Below are 19,504 nucleotides of genomic sequence, written 5' to 3' on the forward strand. Positions count from 1 at the left end.
GGAACACCTCCAGCTCTTTTTCTCAACCTCTGAAGGTCTTGATAGGTCTCTGAACGAGGAGAAAAAGTCTACATGCTGCTTCTCTTCCACCACCAGGGAATACAATTGGCATACTAGATATTACACGTTTATTTAAATAAACAACACTCTTGTAGGAATTGGTTTCACTCCAACCCTCTTCTTTTTTTTTTTTTTTTTTTACTATATCTGGTAAGCAGTCCTGCCATGTTTGCCCTAAGTTCCCTTTTTTAAACTCTTTCTTTTACAATGTTTTTCCACAAATTAAACTTCCTCAACTCTTTAATTAATCCCCCTCAATTGTATGTGCTCACTGCCGGTCAATATTGTATAGAGCACAAAAATCAAAGAAACAAATACAATCAGATGAAAGTTGATGATTTAGTTGGCAGAGAAAATGTGACCACAGAATAATGGAAGGTATTGTGGTGTTTCCCTATCAAAGCCAAAAGAGTGCACAGAGGAAATCATCTGGACAAAGGCTTCGGTTGTTTATATAATTCAGTGTGCTCTGTATGTTTGGTTTCAAATCACTCTGAGGTATCACACTGAATGCTTGTTGAACAATTGTGCCATTTGTTGGGACTTGTATTTTTTAAGTTAATGAACAGTTTGATGAGAAAACCAAAAAGTGCTTTATGGAGTTCATGGTCAAAGGAGCAACATGAGACCAGCAGCTACTGCTGCCTAAAACTATATAGCTTCTGGTATTTCACACAACGCTCATCCACTGTTCTAAGATGATTGTCATTGGATGGTTTATTCAGAGGACAGCAACAACCTAAAATTAAACTACAATACAAAAAACATCAATTTGAAGTACAATGCATATTGGTAACTCTGTTTGGTGTTCATGAAACCTCAGCTTCCTTCAAGCCGCAATGTTCAGGGCTGAAAAAAAGGAACTCTCAAGGCCCTAGACAAACGATAGACAGGTAGACTGCTGGCAGTGTTTTTGACTTACTTTTGAGGGCAATCCAAGGCATAGCATGTGTAAGCACATGTGGAAAACATGAGGGTTCTCTCCCAACACCACATCTGGTTTCTTTACTCTGCACACTGTACACATTTCACTATCTGGTACACAACCCCCTCTACAAGTGAAATCATGAAGACACTGAAGTCAATCAGACACAAACTACAGTTTTAATGGAGAGTGCATACTCATCACCTCAGCGACAGCTAGTGATGTATTCTCTTGTTCTATTTTACCGCTGAGATTTTTCCAATAAGTGTTCCTATCTTTGTTTAGCAGTTCCTGTAAAAAGGATTTCCTTCCTCGCTGTTTCCTGATGTTCAGCGTATTCCTTTATGACCACTTCTTTGAGCTCAGGTCTAATGTGATCATACCTTTCTGAGTTATATTTTTGAGTGATCAACTACAATTGAGATTTTATTATGAACAATTTTTCAGACTGAACTGATTGAAACCATCATCCTCTCAGGAGTAAACTCACTACTTCAACTGGCACTCAATCCACATCCAGACTGTAAAATCATCTTTTTCAGCAGACACAGCCCCAGGCCTGACTTTAATTTCAGAAAATACCATTAGAAATTCAAAACCTGATATTGAACAGCTGACATATTATGTAAAAAATCCAAAGAATCCTCACATGACCTTGCTGTCATGGATTGTGTGAATGGAAAGTGATTGAGTCAAATCATTTCCTCTCATACTATTCTATTGCTATGGTTTTAATACAACAATGAATCACAGAGGGTTGATGACTAATTTTGGGCAGGGTGGGGTGGAAAATGTTTTGGTACTCTGCTCACTTTCTTACAATTCTCTGTCTCTCTCTCTCTCTGTGTCTATCTCTCTCTCTCTCTCTCTGTCTCTCTCTCTCTCTTTCTCTCTCTCACCCAAAAACACACACACCACAGATAACCTTGGCAAGAAAAAAAAGATTGGGGGTATTACAGTAGAAGAATAAACACTAAAGCTCATCTCATAATGCTAACCTTTACAGTAACTATTAGACTTATGCGCTTTTGCTCTCCTTTTCTTGCAGTATTGTACTATCATAAAGTGAACTGAAAAAATGTACGAATGCATTTCATTCTTGTTGGGATTCCCTAATTTAGCTGACTTAACTATTCATTATATCCTCGATAGAGACACCATTTTGTACCTATTGTCCATCTGTGCAGAGCTCTCTCAGCACCCATCTGTTGCCCCTTTCACCCCAATCTCACCTCTGCCGCCTCTCATCCCCAGATTCTTGTTACACCACTAGGGCTACTTTAGAAATTGATAAAGGTGTAAAACAAAACCCAACGAATCAGCAAGCCGTCGAAAGTAAATTTAAAACGTGACAGTAATCTACAAACGAGAACACCAAATGAAACATCTATTTTGGACTGGGGATAAAATGATTTTGCTTTTTCTTGATAATAGTTAACACAGTCAACTTGAGGGTGAAGAGGAGGTTTCAGGCCAATAGTATAACTTCCCATCCATTTTCATGGAGTCAATATGAAGAGTGAGCTTACTAGATCCAATTCTCTTGAGGTTATGAATTATAGGAAGACTTAGAGCTCAGCCTAGTGGTGATCATATCAACTGCACTGCACTGGCTCCTATGCTCCTTTTTATGGATGGGTTGCATTTAACTTTCCATAAGAGTAATCCTCATCAATTTGAATGCATGACTGATCATCTTGTACAAAATCAGCTCTGTTTGTAACAAAATAGTTCTAAAGATATATTATCAAGCTCTGCTGTATGCAGGAATGTCACACTATAGTGTATTTTTACTCCATTTAATTTAGGCAAGGCTCAATAAAAACGTTCCAATACCATCCAGCACAAAAGCTTATTCTGAAATACACTTCAAGCATTACAAAGAAAAGTGAATGCATCTCACACATGACAAAAAGGCATGCATGAATACACACATACGGTAATGAGAATCTTCCAAAGATAATGAATATATTATTAAATAATTAACAAATACATAAATTTGTAGATACACACAGTATACTGTATATGAAATGGACCTACCTGGTCAATAATAAGACTGCACAAACAGATTCACTGAAGTTGAACGATGAAGACTTTCCACCATATCCTTATCCAGTACAAGTCTGGCGGTGCCCACAATTTTCAGTTTCTTGTAGAGCTGAAGGTGAAGCTCGTAGACTGATCAATCCATCAGCAGCATAGACTCAATCAACTCCCACAGGGAATGGCTAAAACCAGATTGAAATAATTACAGCACAGCAAAAGTACTTTGCAGATAAAGTTTGGAATTTTTATAGAACGTAAGACTGTGACCGTAATAAGCCTTCTTGCAAAGGTGATGGAGAATTTCAGGGAGTTTATAGCCAATAAATCCGCTAGGAGGCGGCAGCTCTAAAGTTAATGGTCTGCGCAAAGTAATCAGATATGATGCAGGTGACAGATGCCAGCCTCTGTTAAAGGTGGAAGAGCTGACTGGTAGTGGACTGTACTGTGAACTTGTGCAGTCAAATAAATGAGCTGCTCGGAATAGAGATTGTTTTGAGTACAACTTGATTATGGGCATGTCATGGTCCCTGTGCATGCTGCAGTTTTATTAGCCTTTGTAATTGTGTTTACATATAGTGAGTTTACAAGGACTCTATCAGTGGTGGAATATAAGAGAGTTACCTAAAAATTGTCTGTATGTGATTTAGAGTACTTGAAATTTATTTGAGTGATATATTTTACTACTTTATTTAACTGAATGTGTGAAGACATTAACAAAAAAGGTTCAGCAAAAGTTGTAAACCGTTTCGCCTTAAAATACACGTCATTTTTTAATCTCTGTCCCATCTAAGAGGGGGGCCTTTTAGGGGAAGTCTAAAGGATGAAGCAGATTTGCGCATCAGAATTGTTTGATCTATTCCTGTCCAATTAATCCGCTCAGAACCCCTCAGATTCATCTTGTGGTCATTCCAAGGGTCCTGGCCCCTTATTGTGAAAAACTGAACTACCTAACTGCTGCAATAGTAGCTTTACTTTAGCGACCCTACAGAATTGCAAAATAATGCATCAGTATTAACATGTCTTGTTAACATGTGTCACATGTCTCATCAGTGTTGGTTTTCTGCAAAGTGGGTACTTTTTCTATAAATAGACTACTTTCAAAAAATGAAGGTGATAATACCAATTTCATATAGCCTAATGGTGTTCATTATATCAGTAGACTATTGAATAGCATGTTTCTGCTGGTGATACAACTTGCCTATTCTTGAGTAAAAATATGTTGTAGGCATTTTGATAATTCAAATCAAAGCTCAAAAGCTTGCTTCAGGTTACTTCCTGGGCCTGGAAGCCTACAAAGTAAGCCTATATGGTTAAATAGTTCATCTCACACACATAAATGGGAGTTTGTGACCATGGAAAACTAATTCTTAAATGTAGCAGTGATTTTGAAAAAACAAACAAACATAAATACAAGCATATTGGGTCACAGTAGCCTACTAAAAAGTTTGTTCTCTCTTTCCCTCTCTCTTTAAGACAGTTAAAATCAAGATGAGATGATGTTACAATTGGCAACTAGCCTAGCAGACGATGTTAGTTAATTAAAAGATATTGCTGACACTAGAAAGTTGCAAACATTTCTTGCCTGTTTAAAAGTTACAGGACAATGTATTTTCCAAAAGAACGCTAACTTGTACGATAATCAAGTAGCCCTCTGCAAAAACATCTAGAAGCCTATGTGTAAAATAGCCTGTCTACCATTTGACGTCAGGTAAGGATAATTGCAACCTACATGAATATATTTACCTTTAATAAGTTTAGTACTGAGGACGTTTCAAATATGATGAAAGTTTGGGTAATAATTTAGTAAATAATTAAAAGTTAGCCTACAAGAAGGGCTGATGACAAATTGACATTTTGTTAGCTATAATTGTTTTTAAATGCACACTTTACTGAAGGCAACAAGAGGGGATGCAACCTTATTTTAAAAGAGTGAGGCTGAAAAAAATTAATTTCAGCAACGTCAAGCACAATTATCTCATGAATTAGTTTGTTTAAATTGTGTGTCTTTGGTCATATGTTATTTTATGACTTGTGAAACACATTACTTAGTGATACGACTCCAGCCCCATAGACTGTACTGAGCTGAGCTGAGAGCAGACCTGCTGCAGTTGTGTGAGGGCGCCGCTGGGTGAGTCCCTCTCTCCGCTGCCTCTGTCTCCACAGCTCCTTTTTCCCAAAGAAAAGAAGACGAGAACTAGGTCCGGGGAGGAGGGCCGCCGCCATTATCGGAAAGCTGGCAGAAATACCACTTTCACACACGCAATCTGCTCATAAATTCACCAGGACATGAACAATCTCTGTTGCAGCAGGAGCACATTTGAGACGAAACGCCACGGCGATTGCAACAAACTCAACGTTGTCTCGTGTGCGCCACCGGCCCAGCATTATGTGGGCACAACAATGGACAGAATAATTATTGAAAAGGCAACGTGGTGAACCGAGGGAGAAGACGGCTATGCAGATTTAATACGCCTGGAAATCCTAATGAGGAGAGACCCTTGCAATAACAAAATTGGATTGTTCTTTCATCTGGGATATTTATTTCTTCATTCGCCGTGTTTAAATGCGAAGAAAACAGCGGCGCTGAACAGTAGATTCAAGGCACGGACAATGGATATTTAAATGAAATTACCTCATTGCACACGCTGTTTTATTATCAGTATTATCTGAAGTGAGACGATCCATAGTGTGTTCTGCGGCTTTATGCAACTGCACATCAGGCGGCGAGGGCTGCGGCAAGAGCTGGCCTGACAGATGCAAGAGGAGAAAGGGAGAAATGCGATGGTATGTACCCTGCATGCTCTGTCCTCGTCTTTATGGGCCATTACCTAGTGAAGCTGTCGAGTGCTGCACCCTGGACAGCTGAGTAAATAAATTCCGTTTAAACGTAGTCGGCGTGGAGGCGGTGGGCTATACAAGGTTTCGGCTCTGCAATTTCATTATGTAGACAGCAAGGCCTGGCGTGGTCAGCCCCTCTCTGTGCACCCTAAAGCCCACGGTAACTGTTAATCCTTTGCTAAACATGTAAGGTTGCAAAATCTTATCTAGGTAAGTAGGTTATGTGAGTGAGACAGCTTATGGTACACTTTGGTAAACTGTATTCTGGAAATGCTAGAGAGGGCAGTTCGGTTGTTTTTTATTTGCGGTGAACTTGTCTGTTCATTTGACTATCAGGCCTAGCTCAGCTGAGCGGTGTAGACTGCCCATGGTTGCTTTTGACCCTGCTGGAGCTGTGTGTTTCTCTCATGTGTGGACGCTTCATACGACATGTTACTCTTGTTTCACAATGACTATAATTTCCCCCTTTGTCATCATGTTTCACTTCAGTCATATTTTGCACATTTTAGGTTTTGCATTTGACAATTGTTAACCCTTGAATTATGCAGCTGTATATCAGAATTGCACCATTGGTATTGTGTGGGCACATTAGACAATGCTATAAGAAAGGGATAATAACTTCAGATGTCTTTGCGGGGTGACCAAGTTCTGTGTCCCCTGCCAAACCCTGTGCAAGTGTGTGTGGCTCTTTGAATAAGTCCTTCATCCAATCACTATTTTGTTTGGTGATCAGTTTATAAAAACTGAGGGGCCAACAAAAAAAGTAATTTGCATGCTTGTCACCTAAATCATTGATCAGCCGACTTTGTTGTTTTAAATGCACCACTCCCAAATGTTCTCTCATTATCAATGTAGTCCATGTCTGATATTATAAAGATGGATCTTAAGATGATCAGACTAGAGCTGATGTGTTGATTAGCGGATAAGTTGATGGGAACTGTAACCATTTTGATATGAAAATACGATTTTAAAAGTTTTTTATTTTTATAATGATGCCAGAAAATAGTTCAGTCTGTCACATCTGCATCTCTGCCATTTGTCATAGCTTTGAATTTGCACTGTTGGTCAGCAAGAACATTTAAATATGCCACATTCTGCTCTTCTTTGGCACCTATCATTTATTTCCTTTTTTTTTGGCATTTTATGGAATTAATTATGAGATAATGATTTGCTGATAAATTACATACATTAGCATCGTAATGGATAATAATTCTTCCACCGTTGTGAGAAAATGTTAACTTTACTTTCAACATTTTGTACATCCAATTTTGACAGGAGATTGTGACATGTTGACATAACTGAAGCTATAACACTAAATTCATTCATCTTTTGGTGGCAGCTAGATATGGTGTCAAACACTCCCTCTTGTTTAGAAACAGCTTGGTTTGCACAATAGTAATATGAATGCTCTTATTACATTTTATGCTGACCAAAGTGAAACTACATCAGATGAACTTATTTGGTATACAAAAGAAAGTGCCATGAAATGGAATAAAATGAGCCTATTGTCATTGTCCTAGGCTTTAATTATGCCAGATCACTGAATTATCAAAGGATAAAGATAGAAAAAGGTCAAATGCAAGTTGACAGACATTTCTAAAGGCTATTTTGAAAATTTTGTAGGCAAAACTATTGTCAGTAAGTCAGTTTCCATATTTAATAGAAGTTTTTAACCATGATTTTGTTTAATTGTATATCAGTATTTTCTTTGTTTGATAATCTGATATTTGCACAGTTTTTTATTTTATTTGTCTTTTGCCTTTTAATTATACATTTTTATATGTTGATTGTCCAGATTGTCTGATTACTTTGTTTTTTGTATTTTTGTGTTTTCTTACAGGATCTGATTCGTACAAGGAATACATGAAGGACTCTACTCGTATAACTGGACTGCTATTTATTAAATTGAAGGCCAGCAGAAGAAAGTGAAATCTGATCTCCTTTGGATCAGCAGCTTTATGGACAAACATTCAAGTGAACTCCTTTACACAGTGCCTGTTTATGGCAGGATGAGCTTCAGCAGGCTATGATGGCGAAAAAGCAAGATGCCCGATCGCCCATTTACAACCTCATTGTGGTGGGTTTGTCAGGAACTGAAAAAGAAAAGGGGCAATGTGGGGTTGGAAAGTCCTGCTTGTGTAATAGGTATGTGCGGCCCAGTGCTGATGACTTCTATCTTGACCACACATCAGTGTTGAGCACCAGTGACTTTGGGGGTCGAGTGGTTAATAATGATCACTTTCTGTTTTGGGGAGAGGTGTCACGGGTTCTGGAGGAGGGGCCTGAGTGCAGGATGCATGTTGTGGAGCAAACTGAATTCATTGATGACCAGACATTTCAGCCACACCGTAGTACTGCTATGCAGCCCTATATCAAACGGGCTGCTGGAACCAAGCTGGCCTCAGCAGAGAAGCTCATGTACTTCTGTACAGATCAGCTGGGCCTGGAGCAAGACTTCGAGCAGAAACAAATGCCTGAGGGCAAGCTGCAGGTCGATGGCTTCCTGCTTTGTGTTGATGTCAGCCGGGGCATGAACCGAAATTTTGACGACCAGCTGAAATTTGTCACAAACCTGTACGGTCAGCTCAGCAAGACTAAGAAGCCCATTGTTCTGGTCCTCACCAAATGTGACGAAGGAGTTGAACGCTACATCAAAGATGCACATACATTTGCTATCACGAAAAAGAGTCTGCCAGTAGTTGAGACATCTGCACGTTCAAATATAAACGTCGACCTTGCTTTCCTCACTTTGGTTCAGCTTATTGATAAGAGCAGGGGGAAGCCCAAGATCATTCCTTATTTTGAAGCCCTGAAACTACAAAGTCAGCAGATAGCGTCAGCCAAGGATCGCTATGAATGGCTAATTAACCGTATAGTAAAGAACCACAACGAAACCTGGATAAACACTAGTCGACGCATGAACACCTCACCAGAGTACAAAGAATATGTTTTCTTGGAGGGAACAGCAAAATGCAAGAAGCTTTTTCAACAGCATGTCTACCGTCTGAAGCAGGAACATATTGAGAGGCGTCGCAAAATATACCTAAGCACTCTTCCCTTAGCACTTAGTTCTCTGGTGCCTGACCTGGATGAGATAGATCAGCTGAGCTGGTCTGGAGTGCAGAAGGTCCTGGAGTCCAAGCAGCACTTTGCCCACTGGTTTGTTGTTCTGGAAGACTCGCCATGGGAGGATACATCTCACATTGATAACATGGAAGATGAGAGAATCCCTTCAGACCTACTGGAGACTGGTGAAGCAGAGGATATATTCAATGCACACCTGGAACATCTGCGTAATGAGTGCAGACGTGCAGAGATGAGGCTGGAGTTTAAACAGAAGTTGGCCTCCTCTCCCTTTGTCACACCTGGTAAACCATGGGAGGAGGCCCGCAGCTTTATCATGAATGAAGAGTTCTATCAGTGGCTTGAGGAGCCAGAGTACTTGGACCTGTACAACAGGCATCAGAAAGAGATAATTGACCGTGCTAAAGAAGACTTCCAGGAGCTCCTACTGGAGTACTCTGAGCTGTTCTATGAGCTTGAGGTGGATGCCAAGCCCAGCAAGGAAAAAATGGGGGCAATCCAGGAGGTTTTAGGGGAGGAACAGCGATTCAAGGCGCTGCAGAAGCTTCCAGCTGAAAGAGATGCTTTGGTTTTGAAGCATATCCACTTTGTCTATCACCCTACCAAGGAGACCTGCCCTAGCAGTCCTCACTGTGGAGACTCCAAGATTGAACAAATATTAGCTTCACGTTTCCCCACTTGTTACCCTTTTTTTGATTTGAAAGCTCATTTTGGAGACAACAAGGCTGACAGGATTAACCTTGTCATACTTGGGAAGGATGGACTGGCCAGAGAATTCGCCAACGAGATTAGGGCTCTCTGCACAAATGATGACTGGTATGTGTTAGACGGGAAGATGTATGAACTGACACTGCGTCCAATCGAAGGAAATGTACGCCTTCCAGTAAACTCTTTCCACACCCCCACTTTCACCCCTCATGGATGTCTGTGTCTGTACAACTCAAAAGAGTCTCTCTCCTATGTGATCGAAAGCCTTGAGCGACTAAGGGAATCAACTTTAAGTCGAAGGGATAGCCAGCTAGCACAGCTGCCAACATCTCTGCTCTTGGTCACTAAAAGGGGTGTAGGGTCATATGTGGACATAGGTGGAGAAACTGCCTTAAACCTAATTACACAGGGACACCAAGTTGCAAGGAGACTACAGTGTAGCTTTTTAGACCCAGCCTCCCCTGGTGTGGGCTATGGCCATAATGTCAACGAGACTCAAATCAACCAGGTGCTGAGGGGCCTATTGGATATCAGAAGGAGCACATCTTTTAGTAGCAGCTCTCCACCCCTCCTGCCTGAGCCTCCAGGTCTGAGAGACTCTCCTCATCAGCCGGCCCCTGATGCAGACCTTCGCATTGTCATGTGCTTAATGTGCGGAGATTCCTACGACATCGAGCAGCTCCTGTCCCCTTTCCTAATGCATCAACATTGCAGGCCTATGTCCAATAGTGGCACCTCTGTATTGCTAGAACAGACAGTTGGTGGACACAAGCTGGCAATAGAGCTCTCTCTGCTTTCGTACCACGCCTCCTTCACTTTGCGGAAGAGCAGGTTAGTACACGGCTACTTTGCTGTGTACTCTGTCTCACGAAAAGCCTCCCTGGAGACCCTCTGTGCCTTCTTGTGTGAGGTTCAGGACATCATCCCAGTTCAGCTGTTGGCAGTGGGAGATAGCCAAGCAGAGCTCACCGACAGCGACTATGCCTGTGAACAGCTGATTCAAGGGGAGGAGCTTGCCCATGAGATTGAGGGTCGTTTCAATAGTCTGATCTGTGGATCTGGGGGAGTGGTTGGAGGCATGCACAGGATAGAAATGTTCCATTCTTTCTTGATGGAGGTGGTTGAGAAACGCAACATTGTTGAGGCCACGCACATGTACGATAATGTCGCTGAAGCATGCACCAATGAAAATGTGTACTCCCCGCGCTGCAGTTCTCCCAGTCCTGTCACCATGTTTCTGGATTCAGAGGATGATGTAGAGCCATCACCACCGTACTATGACGGCACACTCTCTTCTCATAGTGGAGGCTACAACCTGCCTGACTTAGATTCCAGTGACATCTCTGTCATTTCTGACATCAGAGACTTTGAAAACAAACTTAACAACAAGGTACCCCCCCAAGTGAGAGTGAAACCAGGAGTCACTTTTGACTTCCGGAAGGTGAGCCGTAACCCATACATTGATACGCTAGGACACCGGCGCTCCCTGCCCTCTGCTGTTACCTGGGTTCCTGGTGGGGATGTGGGCTATGATCCCTCAGACTATGCTGAACCCATTGATGCTGTTTCAAAACCCCGCCCAAGCAACGAAGAGATCATCTACTCGGTTCCACATGACAGTACACAAGGAAAAATCATCACGATCCGTAACTCCAACCGGATGCACTCCAATGGAAATGGCTCAGACAGCGAAGCAGACAGTAGCTCTCTGGAGAGAAGGAGGAAGTTCTCAGCAGCAGGGGTAAAGCCTCGTCTTTATCGTGACCGCTCCAAGCGGCTTGGCAAATTCAGCAGTTTCCGTACAAGCTTTATAGGCAGTGATGATGAGATGGGAGCCCTTCAGAAGTCCAAGGAAGATGACTATGGGACACTCAAAGGTGAAAGTCTTGTTAATGAGGAGATTGAAGACCCAAAAAAGAGGAATATCCTGAAGAGCCTGCGACGGACAGCCAAGGTGTGTATTATACCACGTTTCTCTTTTTTGCTTTTTAAATTTTCAAGTCTTATTTTCCTTTACTTGTCCACAATGTAATGCATTGAGTCTGTTCTGTTTTTCAACTGATTTCTTAGTAATTGCTCTTGTGAATTATTTTTTTGTAATTTTTAGATGTACAATGGTTCTACCAGGGATAGTATACAAAATGTATTGTGTACATATTTTTAAACTTCGGAAATGTCTTTAGGAGGATAAAGACAAAGCAAGGAACTCCTGGTTTGCCTCGATGGGCTACAACTCGTTTGTTAGAATCAAATGAGTGCCAGTTAGAATCAAGAAATCAGAAATCCTTTTTCTGAAAGACTGATGAGTGCTCTTTCTTTCTTCTACACAGAAAACAAGACCCAAGGCCCGTCCAGCTATTCCCAAGCCCATGGAGAGCAGTTACTTTGGAGTCCCCCTTGTCAGTGTGGTGTCCCCAGACAGACCTATCCCGCTTTTTATTGAGAAGTGTGTCCGCTTCATTGAGACTACAGGTTAGTTTGTTTATTTTTTAATTCCTTTAACCTTTCATAGTGTGCCACTGTGCATGAGGTCTGTGCAAATCTGATTAAAATATTGACAGTGGTCATTTATCTGTTGTTATTTTACACAGGTAAATATGATATTGGTGGTGTACCTATCATAATAATTTTTAAATCATATTCCACCTGTTCATTACTGCAATGTTATATAAAAGTAATTCATAGATTTTTTTCACTCATAAACCCTGAACACTACCAGCATCTGTATTGTCATGTGTGTTTGCAACGTAGCTTATAAAGTGTTTCCAGCCGTGCCCCCATGTCTTCTCACTGCTACACTCTTTTTTCTTTAGGCCTGAATACAGAGGGGTTGTACCGCGTGAGCGGCAACAAGTCAGAGATGGAAAGCATGCAGAGGCAGTTTGAACAGGGTGAGTTGCCAATCTAACTTATTTGAACCAGCTGTTTGACATATAATTATGTGGATGTCTGATCAAAACACAAACAAGAGATTTACTAAAGGAGTTACATGCAGCAGATTGTTCACTCCTGATGACAGCTACTTTTGATTGGTGTATTCTCGCTGCTCTCTTTAACTCTCTTTCTCCCTGTGCAGACCATGGATTAGACCTAGTAGAGAAAGACTTCTCCATAAACACTGTGGCTGGAGGCCTCAAAAGCTTCTTCTCTGAGCTGCCTGAGCCCCTGGTGCCTTGCGCTCTGCAGGTGGACCTATTGGATGCTTTCAGTAAGCAAACACTGCTGGGCTGGGAGGGTCTTTATTAGAACATAAAAAGATTATTTCTTTAGGAGGGAAGAGGGAAGGGTAGGTTGTTGCAGACCTGCTCTGCTCTCTTTGGGATGTTTTAGTGCTGCTAAGAATTATTATAATGATGGTGTAGAGGGACATTTCAACTTTCAAATTACCTTACGATGAGGTCTCTGTTTTAATGGTAACTCTTTTCTCTGTGCAGAAATCAATGACAGAGAACAGAGGCTATACACTATGAAGGATGTCCTGAGGAGGTTCCCCAGGGAGAATTATGATGTCTTCAAATATGTACTGAGCCACTTACACAAGTAAGTCCCCTGTCTGCTGTTTAAATCCCTTTCATGGATTTGTGGGTCTTCTGCAGTAGACACCCATCTGTTTTTCTGCACTTGAATATGAGAATGAATAATTAGTGTGTTTTTCCCAGGGTGAGCCAGCTGAACAGGCTGAACTTGATGACCAGTGAAAACTTGTCCATCTGTTTCTGGCCCACACTTATGAGGCCAGACTTCACCACTATGGACGCTCTGACTGCCACCCGCACCTACCAGACAATCATCGAGACCTTCATCCACCAGTGTGCATTCTTCTTCTACAACCAGCCCCTCCTGGACTCCCCCACCGGCCTGGCGGGTCTTCCTGCCTCGCCCACCACCACCCTCAGTGGGAGCTCTGCCTATTCTTGTTACCGCTCCTCCCCTCCCCACACCACCACACACTTCAGCCCTCTGCAGCAGTCCCCACCCACCACCCCCCAGTCTCCTCTGCAGTCTCTGCTCCCGCCACTCCACCAGCATCCCCACTCCCACCATTCCCCAGCCGAACAAGAGACACTGTGATAGAGGGTGAAACCATGTGTGCCCATGATGATGCTGGACCTTATCACCAACACACACACACACACACACACACACACACACACACAAACACACACACACACACACACACACACACACACACACAAACACACACACACATAAATACACACACACGCATGCAAACATGCGTGCGCAACAAAAAAAACCGAAACAAAACGTGCACTTGCACACTATATTTCTGATCATGGACAACCTAGATTATGAAAAGAAGAAATGGGAAGTGTCTTGAGAAACCTCCCTGACCTGCCATTTGTATCCATATTTGTGTGAATAAGGGCAGGCTACCATTATCAGTGACTCTTCCTCTGCCCTCTGTACCACTGACTGTTGAATCTGCTTTCAGCTCAGAACATGAGGACAGAGGTTGCCGTCACAGCAAGCCTCGCCTCTGTCACTTCTGTCAAAACCACCACTTATCCGACACTACCAAGAAAAAAAGGAACCTTGATGTCAAGGTGGAAGAAATGTTTTGTGGCCACCATGTTTTTTTTTTATCAGCGTCAAACTGTTTTAGTTCTTTTTCTCATGAAAGTACTGCCACTGGATTTTTACTGTTCCTCTGTAGGTCCTTTGGGCAGCAGGTTGCTCTTGTCTGCCTGCAGGGCTTCTCTCATTGGCTCTACTTGAGGGGTCAGCATGGGGAGGGAAGGGAAGAAGGGAGGGTGGGGGGGGGGGGGTACACATCCAGGGATGCACTTTAATGATCACTGTTGTTTTTCCCTCTGAAGGGTTTTTTTTTTTTGTTGACATTCTGTTTTCTTGTGTGTTTTTAATTTCACAGCTCAAACAGCCATACCCATTGCCTCTACAGAGCAACTTTGTTTACATCAAACCTTTTTTTTTTATCCGCAAACTTATCTGAAGCACTTTTTGATAGTGTAGTGTTAAATTAGAGGAAACGCCACATTGATTACTTGTCCATAATGTTTGTTTAGTGGTTGAGTGTGGCAACATGTGCAGGCTTGTGAAACGAGATCCTTTTGTAAAAACTTGCGTTGTTTAAGTTGATCCAGAGGTCCCATAGGTTGATGGGAAATCTGAATCCACTGACATTCCTCATTCATCCAGCCATGTGAAAATAGTTTCTTTTAGGATTTGTCCTCTCTCTAGCTGTTGGTTGATCAGAGGCGATGTTTAGGGAAGTTTGCATTATTTAGACCATTATGATATCAGAGGACTTTGCCTGCCACCAGTCAAGTGAAGGAAAAAAAAAATGCCATTTTTGAATGTGTAACCTTGTCATACCATAACACACTCTACATTGCCATCTTGTGTCCATGGAAACCAAATGCTTGAAACATGATAGGTTGCTGGATGTGTTGCTGTGGCTATCTATCAAACCAAGCTCTTTGTATTCATCCAATATTAAGGACCTTTAACTTAGAAGGTTTAGTATCCTCAACACACTGTTACTGCTAGTTCTGCTTTACAATACGAAGACCAGTAGAAGTTTAATGTCTGTGAATGGGGCACATTCAGGAAGCACCTACGGCCGTTTACCTGCTCTTGTGAATACGTTTTGTGCTAGCTCATTGTCCTCCTTTTTCATGGAAAAAAAAGCTGCACATTTTCAATGGTAGCACTGCTAATGGTGACCCTACCATTTTAAACATTAAACCTGAGAGGAACTACTGTCTTTTCAGTGGGGAGTGGAAACCAGTTGACCGCCAGACGCAGGTTCTGGATGATTGGGGCTCTGTTACAGTTCTTGGGTGCAACATAGACCGGAATAGTACGGTTGTTGTAGTAGTTAATGGGACCATCAATTACAGGTACTTTTGGAATTGCAACACTGTTGGAAGTCAGTCATTTTAAGTGTTCATAAGATTAAACTGAGGGCTCTTCTCAACAAGCTCAGAGCGAGAAGCTGTAACATTAGGACTGGCACAGAACGAGTCTCACTATATCACGATTCCTGGGAGAAGATATTCTTGCTGCGACACTTCACTTTTGACGCAACCTTGGCAAAACCGCTGTTCAATGAGCAAAAAGTGGGTGCATACTACTCTATAATGGTTGTTTATTTGTATGTTGGGGAACACAACCCTTTAGTCAATGGTAGAAAACATTTCTAGTGTGTATTTCAATGATTGAAAGTCCATTTTTACAATTTTTGTGAATGGTTCAAGGCCACTTACGGTAAGTTTAGTGCATGATTTAAAAAAAAAACACACCAAGGAAGATGGATGAAAGCCTCTTCCTATTTAAAACATGAAATTAGTACCAGAAAACAAACGAATTGCTAAAGTGAAATAGCTGAAACGTGAAAGTTTATGTACTGTGCACCAAGAGCAAACCATGGAATTTGTCTGACTGAGAAAAGTGTTTGAAGATGAAGGCCTTATGTGAACTGTATAATAGTTAATAAATTAAATCTTGTAAAATTGACCTCAGCTTCCTTGTGGTGCTTTTGTTTGTGTTGTTTATTGAACGTCTTAACCCCATCCGCTGATGTCACTAGTTTTGTACCTCAGCTATGAATGAGATTGGAACGTCTTTGTTAAAAATGCTGTCCAAGATAATATTTTACACAGTAGGAGTTAGTATAATATTGTCCCAACAATAGGGCCAAGGCAATGTAGAGTATCAAGCATGCATTTTGGTGATTGCAATTTTCAGTAATACCTGAGAGGAGAAGGCCCTTAACAGTTTTTTGTAGAACAGTGTTTCACCTGTTCTCATCTGAAAAAAAATATTGGGCAGCTTATTATTTTCTGAAATTTTCACTATGGGAAAGTAGTAATGATATTCCTCCCTGACAACTTGGCAAACATCAAGGCCCAAGTGCTAAACCCAATATGTGTGTGCTAATTATTTGTGGTTTTGATCTTAACTTTAGCTATGTACAGTGTCTATGAGTACCTGAAAGGCATGTCATGAATACAATTTATTATTATTATCATCATCTTGATTATTATTATCATAAAATGCAATGTAATTAATGTCAGGTGAGATAATCTACTATAATATTTGTTATAAAAACAAGGAAAGTTAAATGAGAACTGGGGACAGTTATTCCGTGACGTGAGGCTGATCTGTCTTCCCCTGCAGATTAATGACCATGCTTTTTGATACACTACGATGTAATACAAAATAAACTCAAAGAGGTTGCATGGAGGTGTATAAGCGTTGTGGCTGACATTGCTGCTTCACAAAACAATGGTTCTGGGTTTTAATTCCTGCTGGAGCCTTTCCTTTTGGAGCATGAATATTTTTAAATCTCAACCCCTCATTCAAGGGCATTGTTGCCTCACAGCAGGCTGGCTCTGGGTTTGAAACCCAGGAGGAGTCTTCCCTTGTTTAGAAATTATTTTCACATGCCAGGCATATTTCTGATGTGGTACTCAAGTCTGGTAGTCCTTTTGGCCCGATCCCCTCCCTCACCTGTGTCTCAACTGGCCTAAGCTCCACCCCTCCCATACATAACAGCCTCGTGCCACTCCACAGCAGGCTCTAACAGCCAATGTGGGCACTGCTCAGGCTTCTGCCATCAGGACCCCTCAGCTTTGAAACAATCTGACTGAGGAGATAAGGTATTCAGAATATGTGACATCTTTGAATCCATTACTTAAAATTCCCCTATATAGACTTGGTTTTGCCTTTAACCCTCTGACGTCTAAAGCATTTTTCCAAAATGTTTCAATGCTTGGTCTCCTTCTGTAAAAAGGCATGTATAATATCACCAGAGTAATGCACAACCGTGTAAAATACATCCTTTTCCCCAGCACAACCTGGGAAACCAGAATATCTACCACCCAAGGATGTCAGATGAAGACCTAAATAGTTATTAGGCCATAAATACAAAAAGAAAATCGAAAAGCGAACATTTAATATTACAGATGAAATAAATGTAAAACAACAAAACTACGATATTTGGCATCCTAAATGGGAACTCCTATGTATTGGTGATCAGGTGGGAGTAAAATAAACACTACTTATCAGAGATAAAAAACCCTCGAAGCTTTGTGTCAAAAATAGTTGTAAAAAGCATTTATTCAATTTAAAAGACCATCTTCATATAAAGCTGTTTTGCAAAAAAGATCATAGATATGTTGTTAGTAGAATAAGCTGCATAGCTCTCAAAACAGAGAACAGGCTGTGACGTCTGTTTCAGGTTCAGCCTCTGACTGGAAAATTAAAAAACAAGATGGCAGCGTCCGCGTTAGCCTAGTGAGCTAAGATAAAGTACACTATTTCACTAAAATGTTTACATAAATCATCCCGAATTACATACATTTTGGAAGATTAGGATCCGGATAGTCACTGAATATATCCCACTGGTCTTCTCAGTGGGATAGAAATCTCCGGATGTGGAGTTTATCACCTGAAAGCCACGCAGGTGACCAGCCAGTGGATTTCACAGTAAGTTGATACATTGTACCTTTCCATTTTTAGAGCTGATAATGTACACAGCCCAGTTATGCAGCGTGGCAGTAAGTGTTTCGATCTTTATTCTTATTTTAAATATTTTTTTGGTTCAGTTACTTTTGGTCATCTTCCAACTTATAGAAACTCAGAGTCCGAGATTCATAATAGAATGAACAAGTTAAGTTATGCTTTTCAAGCATCATAAATAAAACATAAGCAAAGGAACAAAAAAAGGAACAAAAATATGTAGGCTGAAGTCTTAGCTTATTAAACCTACCCTTTTTACATCCATGTTTTGTTATCTCCCTTTAAATGTATACACAGCAGTAAAGAAAGTAACAGAAGAATAGAAGTATTTTATAGGCCTTCTGTCTACCCTAGTCTCAAACAAATTACATACACTCTGTTGTTCATTCTTCAGTTTTATACTTGATAATTATCATAGGTTATAATACATTTAGAAATCTTTTGTGGGTATTACAATCTTTCCTTTCTGTTTGGAAGCCTTTCCACAAATGTACCCAACACACTGAAACACATGTTTGTTTTACATTTGTGCTGGTCTTCTGTTTTTGTGAACATACATTTCCCTCTCAGTTCATACTGACAGTCTCTTATTTGAAACGGTCTCTGAATGCAGTCTGGTGAGGTGTTGTTGTATGCTCTGTAAATCAGTTATACTATTTTAAATCAAAATGTGTTTGTCGTTTCACGATAATCAGCTCTGATCTGTTTATTATTCTGAGCGATCTCTTGTTGTATAGAAGTATGAAGATACTGTACAATATATGTCATGAATTTTGGTTAAGAATATCTTGTTTTGTTCAATATTGCGATGGACTTTGATAGTTTGGTTTTAATATAATTAACGTGTGTTTCCACATAGTTTGTGATCTAATCGCTCCTATAAATGTATCCTTGTACACTCTTATATTTCAATGTAATCAATCATAATTTGTAAAGGCAAACAGAATAAAATTAAACAATTTGGACACACAACAAATAGCATTTATATACAATATAAACAATTTCGGACCCAGCACTGACCCTTGTGGGACCCCCACTTGTAACCCTCAGCACTCAGACTTGTTGTTGTTTATTTGCACATAATGATGTCTATTTTTAAGGATTTGAGTAAGCATACCATTACTTATATTAATATATGGTCAATTGTGTCAAATGATTTTCTTAGATCAATGAAAACTCCTGCTGTATATTCTTTATTGTCTATTGCTGTGGAAATTTGTTCCAGCAGCTCCATCACTGCCATGTGGATAGGTTTGATCTAAAGCCTTATTAATGTCCATTCAGTAAGTTGTGATCTGGTCTTTGCACAACATACTTAAATATCGATTCTCATAGCAG

The 19,504-nt window shown here is 40.8% G+C and overlaps 1 protein-coding gene across 1 annotated transcript; it reads left to right on the forward strand.

Annotated features, from left to right (window-relative positions):
* Positions 1 to 5,166: 5,166 nt before the first annotated feature.
* arhgap35b (Rho GTPase activating protein 35b) lies at positions 5,167 to 16,159 on the forward strand. Its single transcript, XM_061055503.1, has 7 exons — positions 5,167 to 5,815; positions 7,710 to 11,615; positions 11,992 to 12,133; positions 12,475 to 12,552; positions 12,738 to 12,869; positions 13,096 to 13,201; positions 13,321 to 16,159. The coding sequence occupies exons 2-7, from the start codon at positions 7,896 to 7,898 to the stop codon at positions 13,730 to 13,732; spliced, it is 4,590 nt and encodes a 1,529-aa protein (XP_060911486.1). The 5' UTR covers positions 5,167 to 5,815; positions 7,710 to 7,895; the 3' UTR covers positions 13,733 to 16,159.
* The last annotated feature ends 3,345 nt before the right edge of the window (positions 16,160 to 19,504 follow it).

Source organism: Labrus mixtus, chromosome 14 (assembly GCF_963584025.1).
Source record: "Labrus mixtus chromosome 14, fLabMix1.1, whole genome shotgun sequence".
Taxonomy (NCBI): Eukaryota; Metazoa; Chordata; class Actinopteri; order Labriformes; family Labridae; genus Labrus; species Labrus mixtus.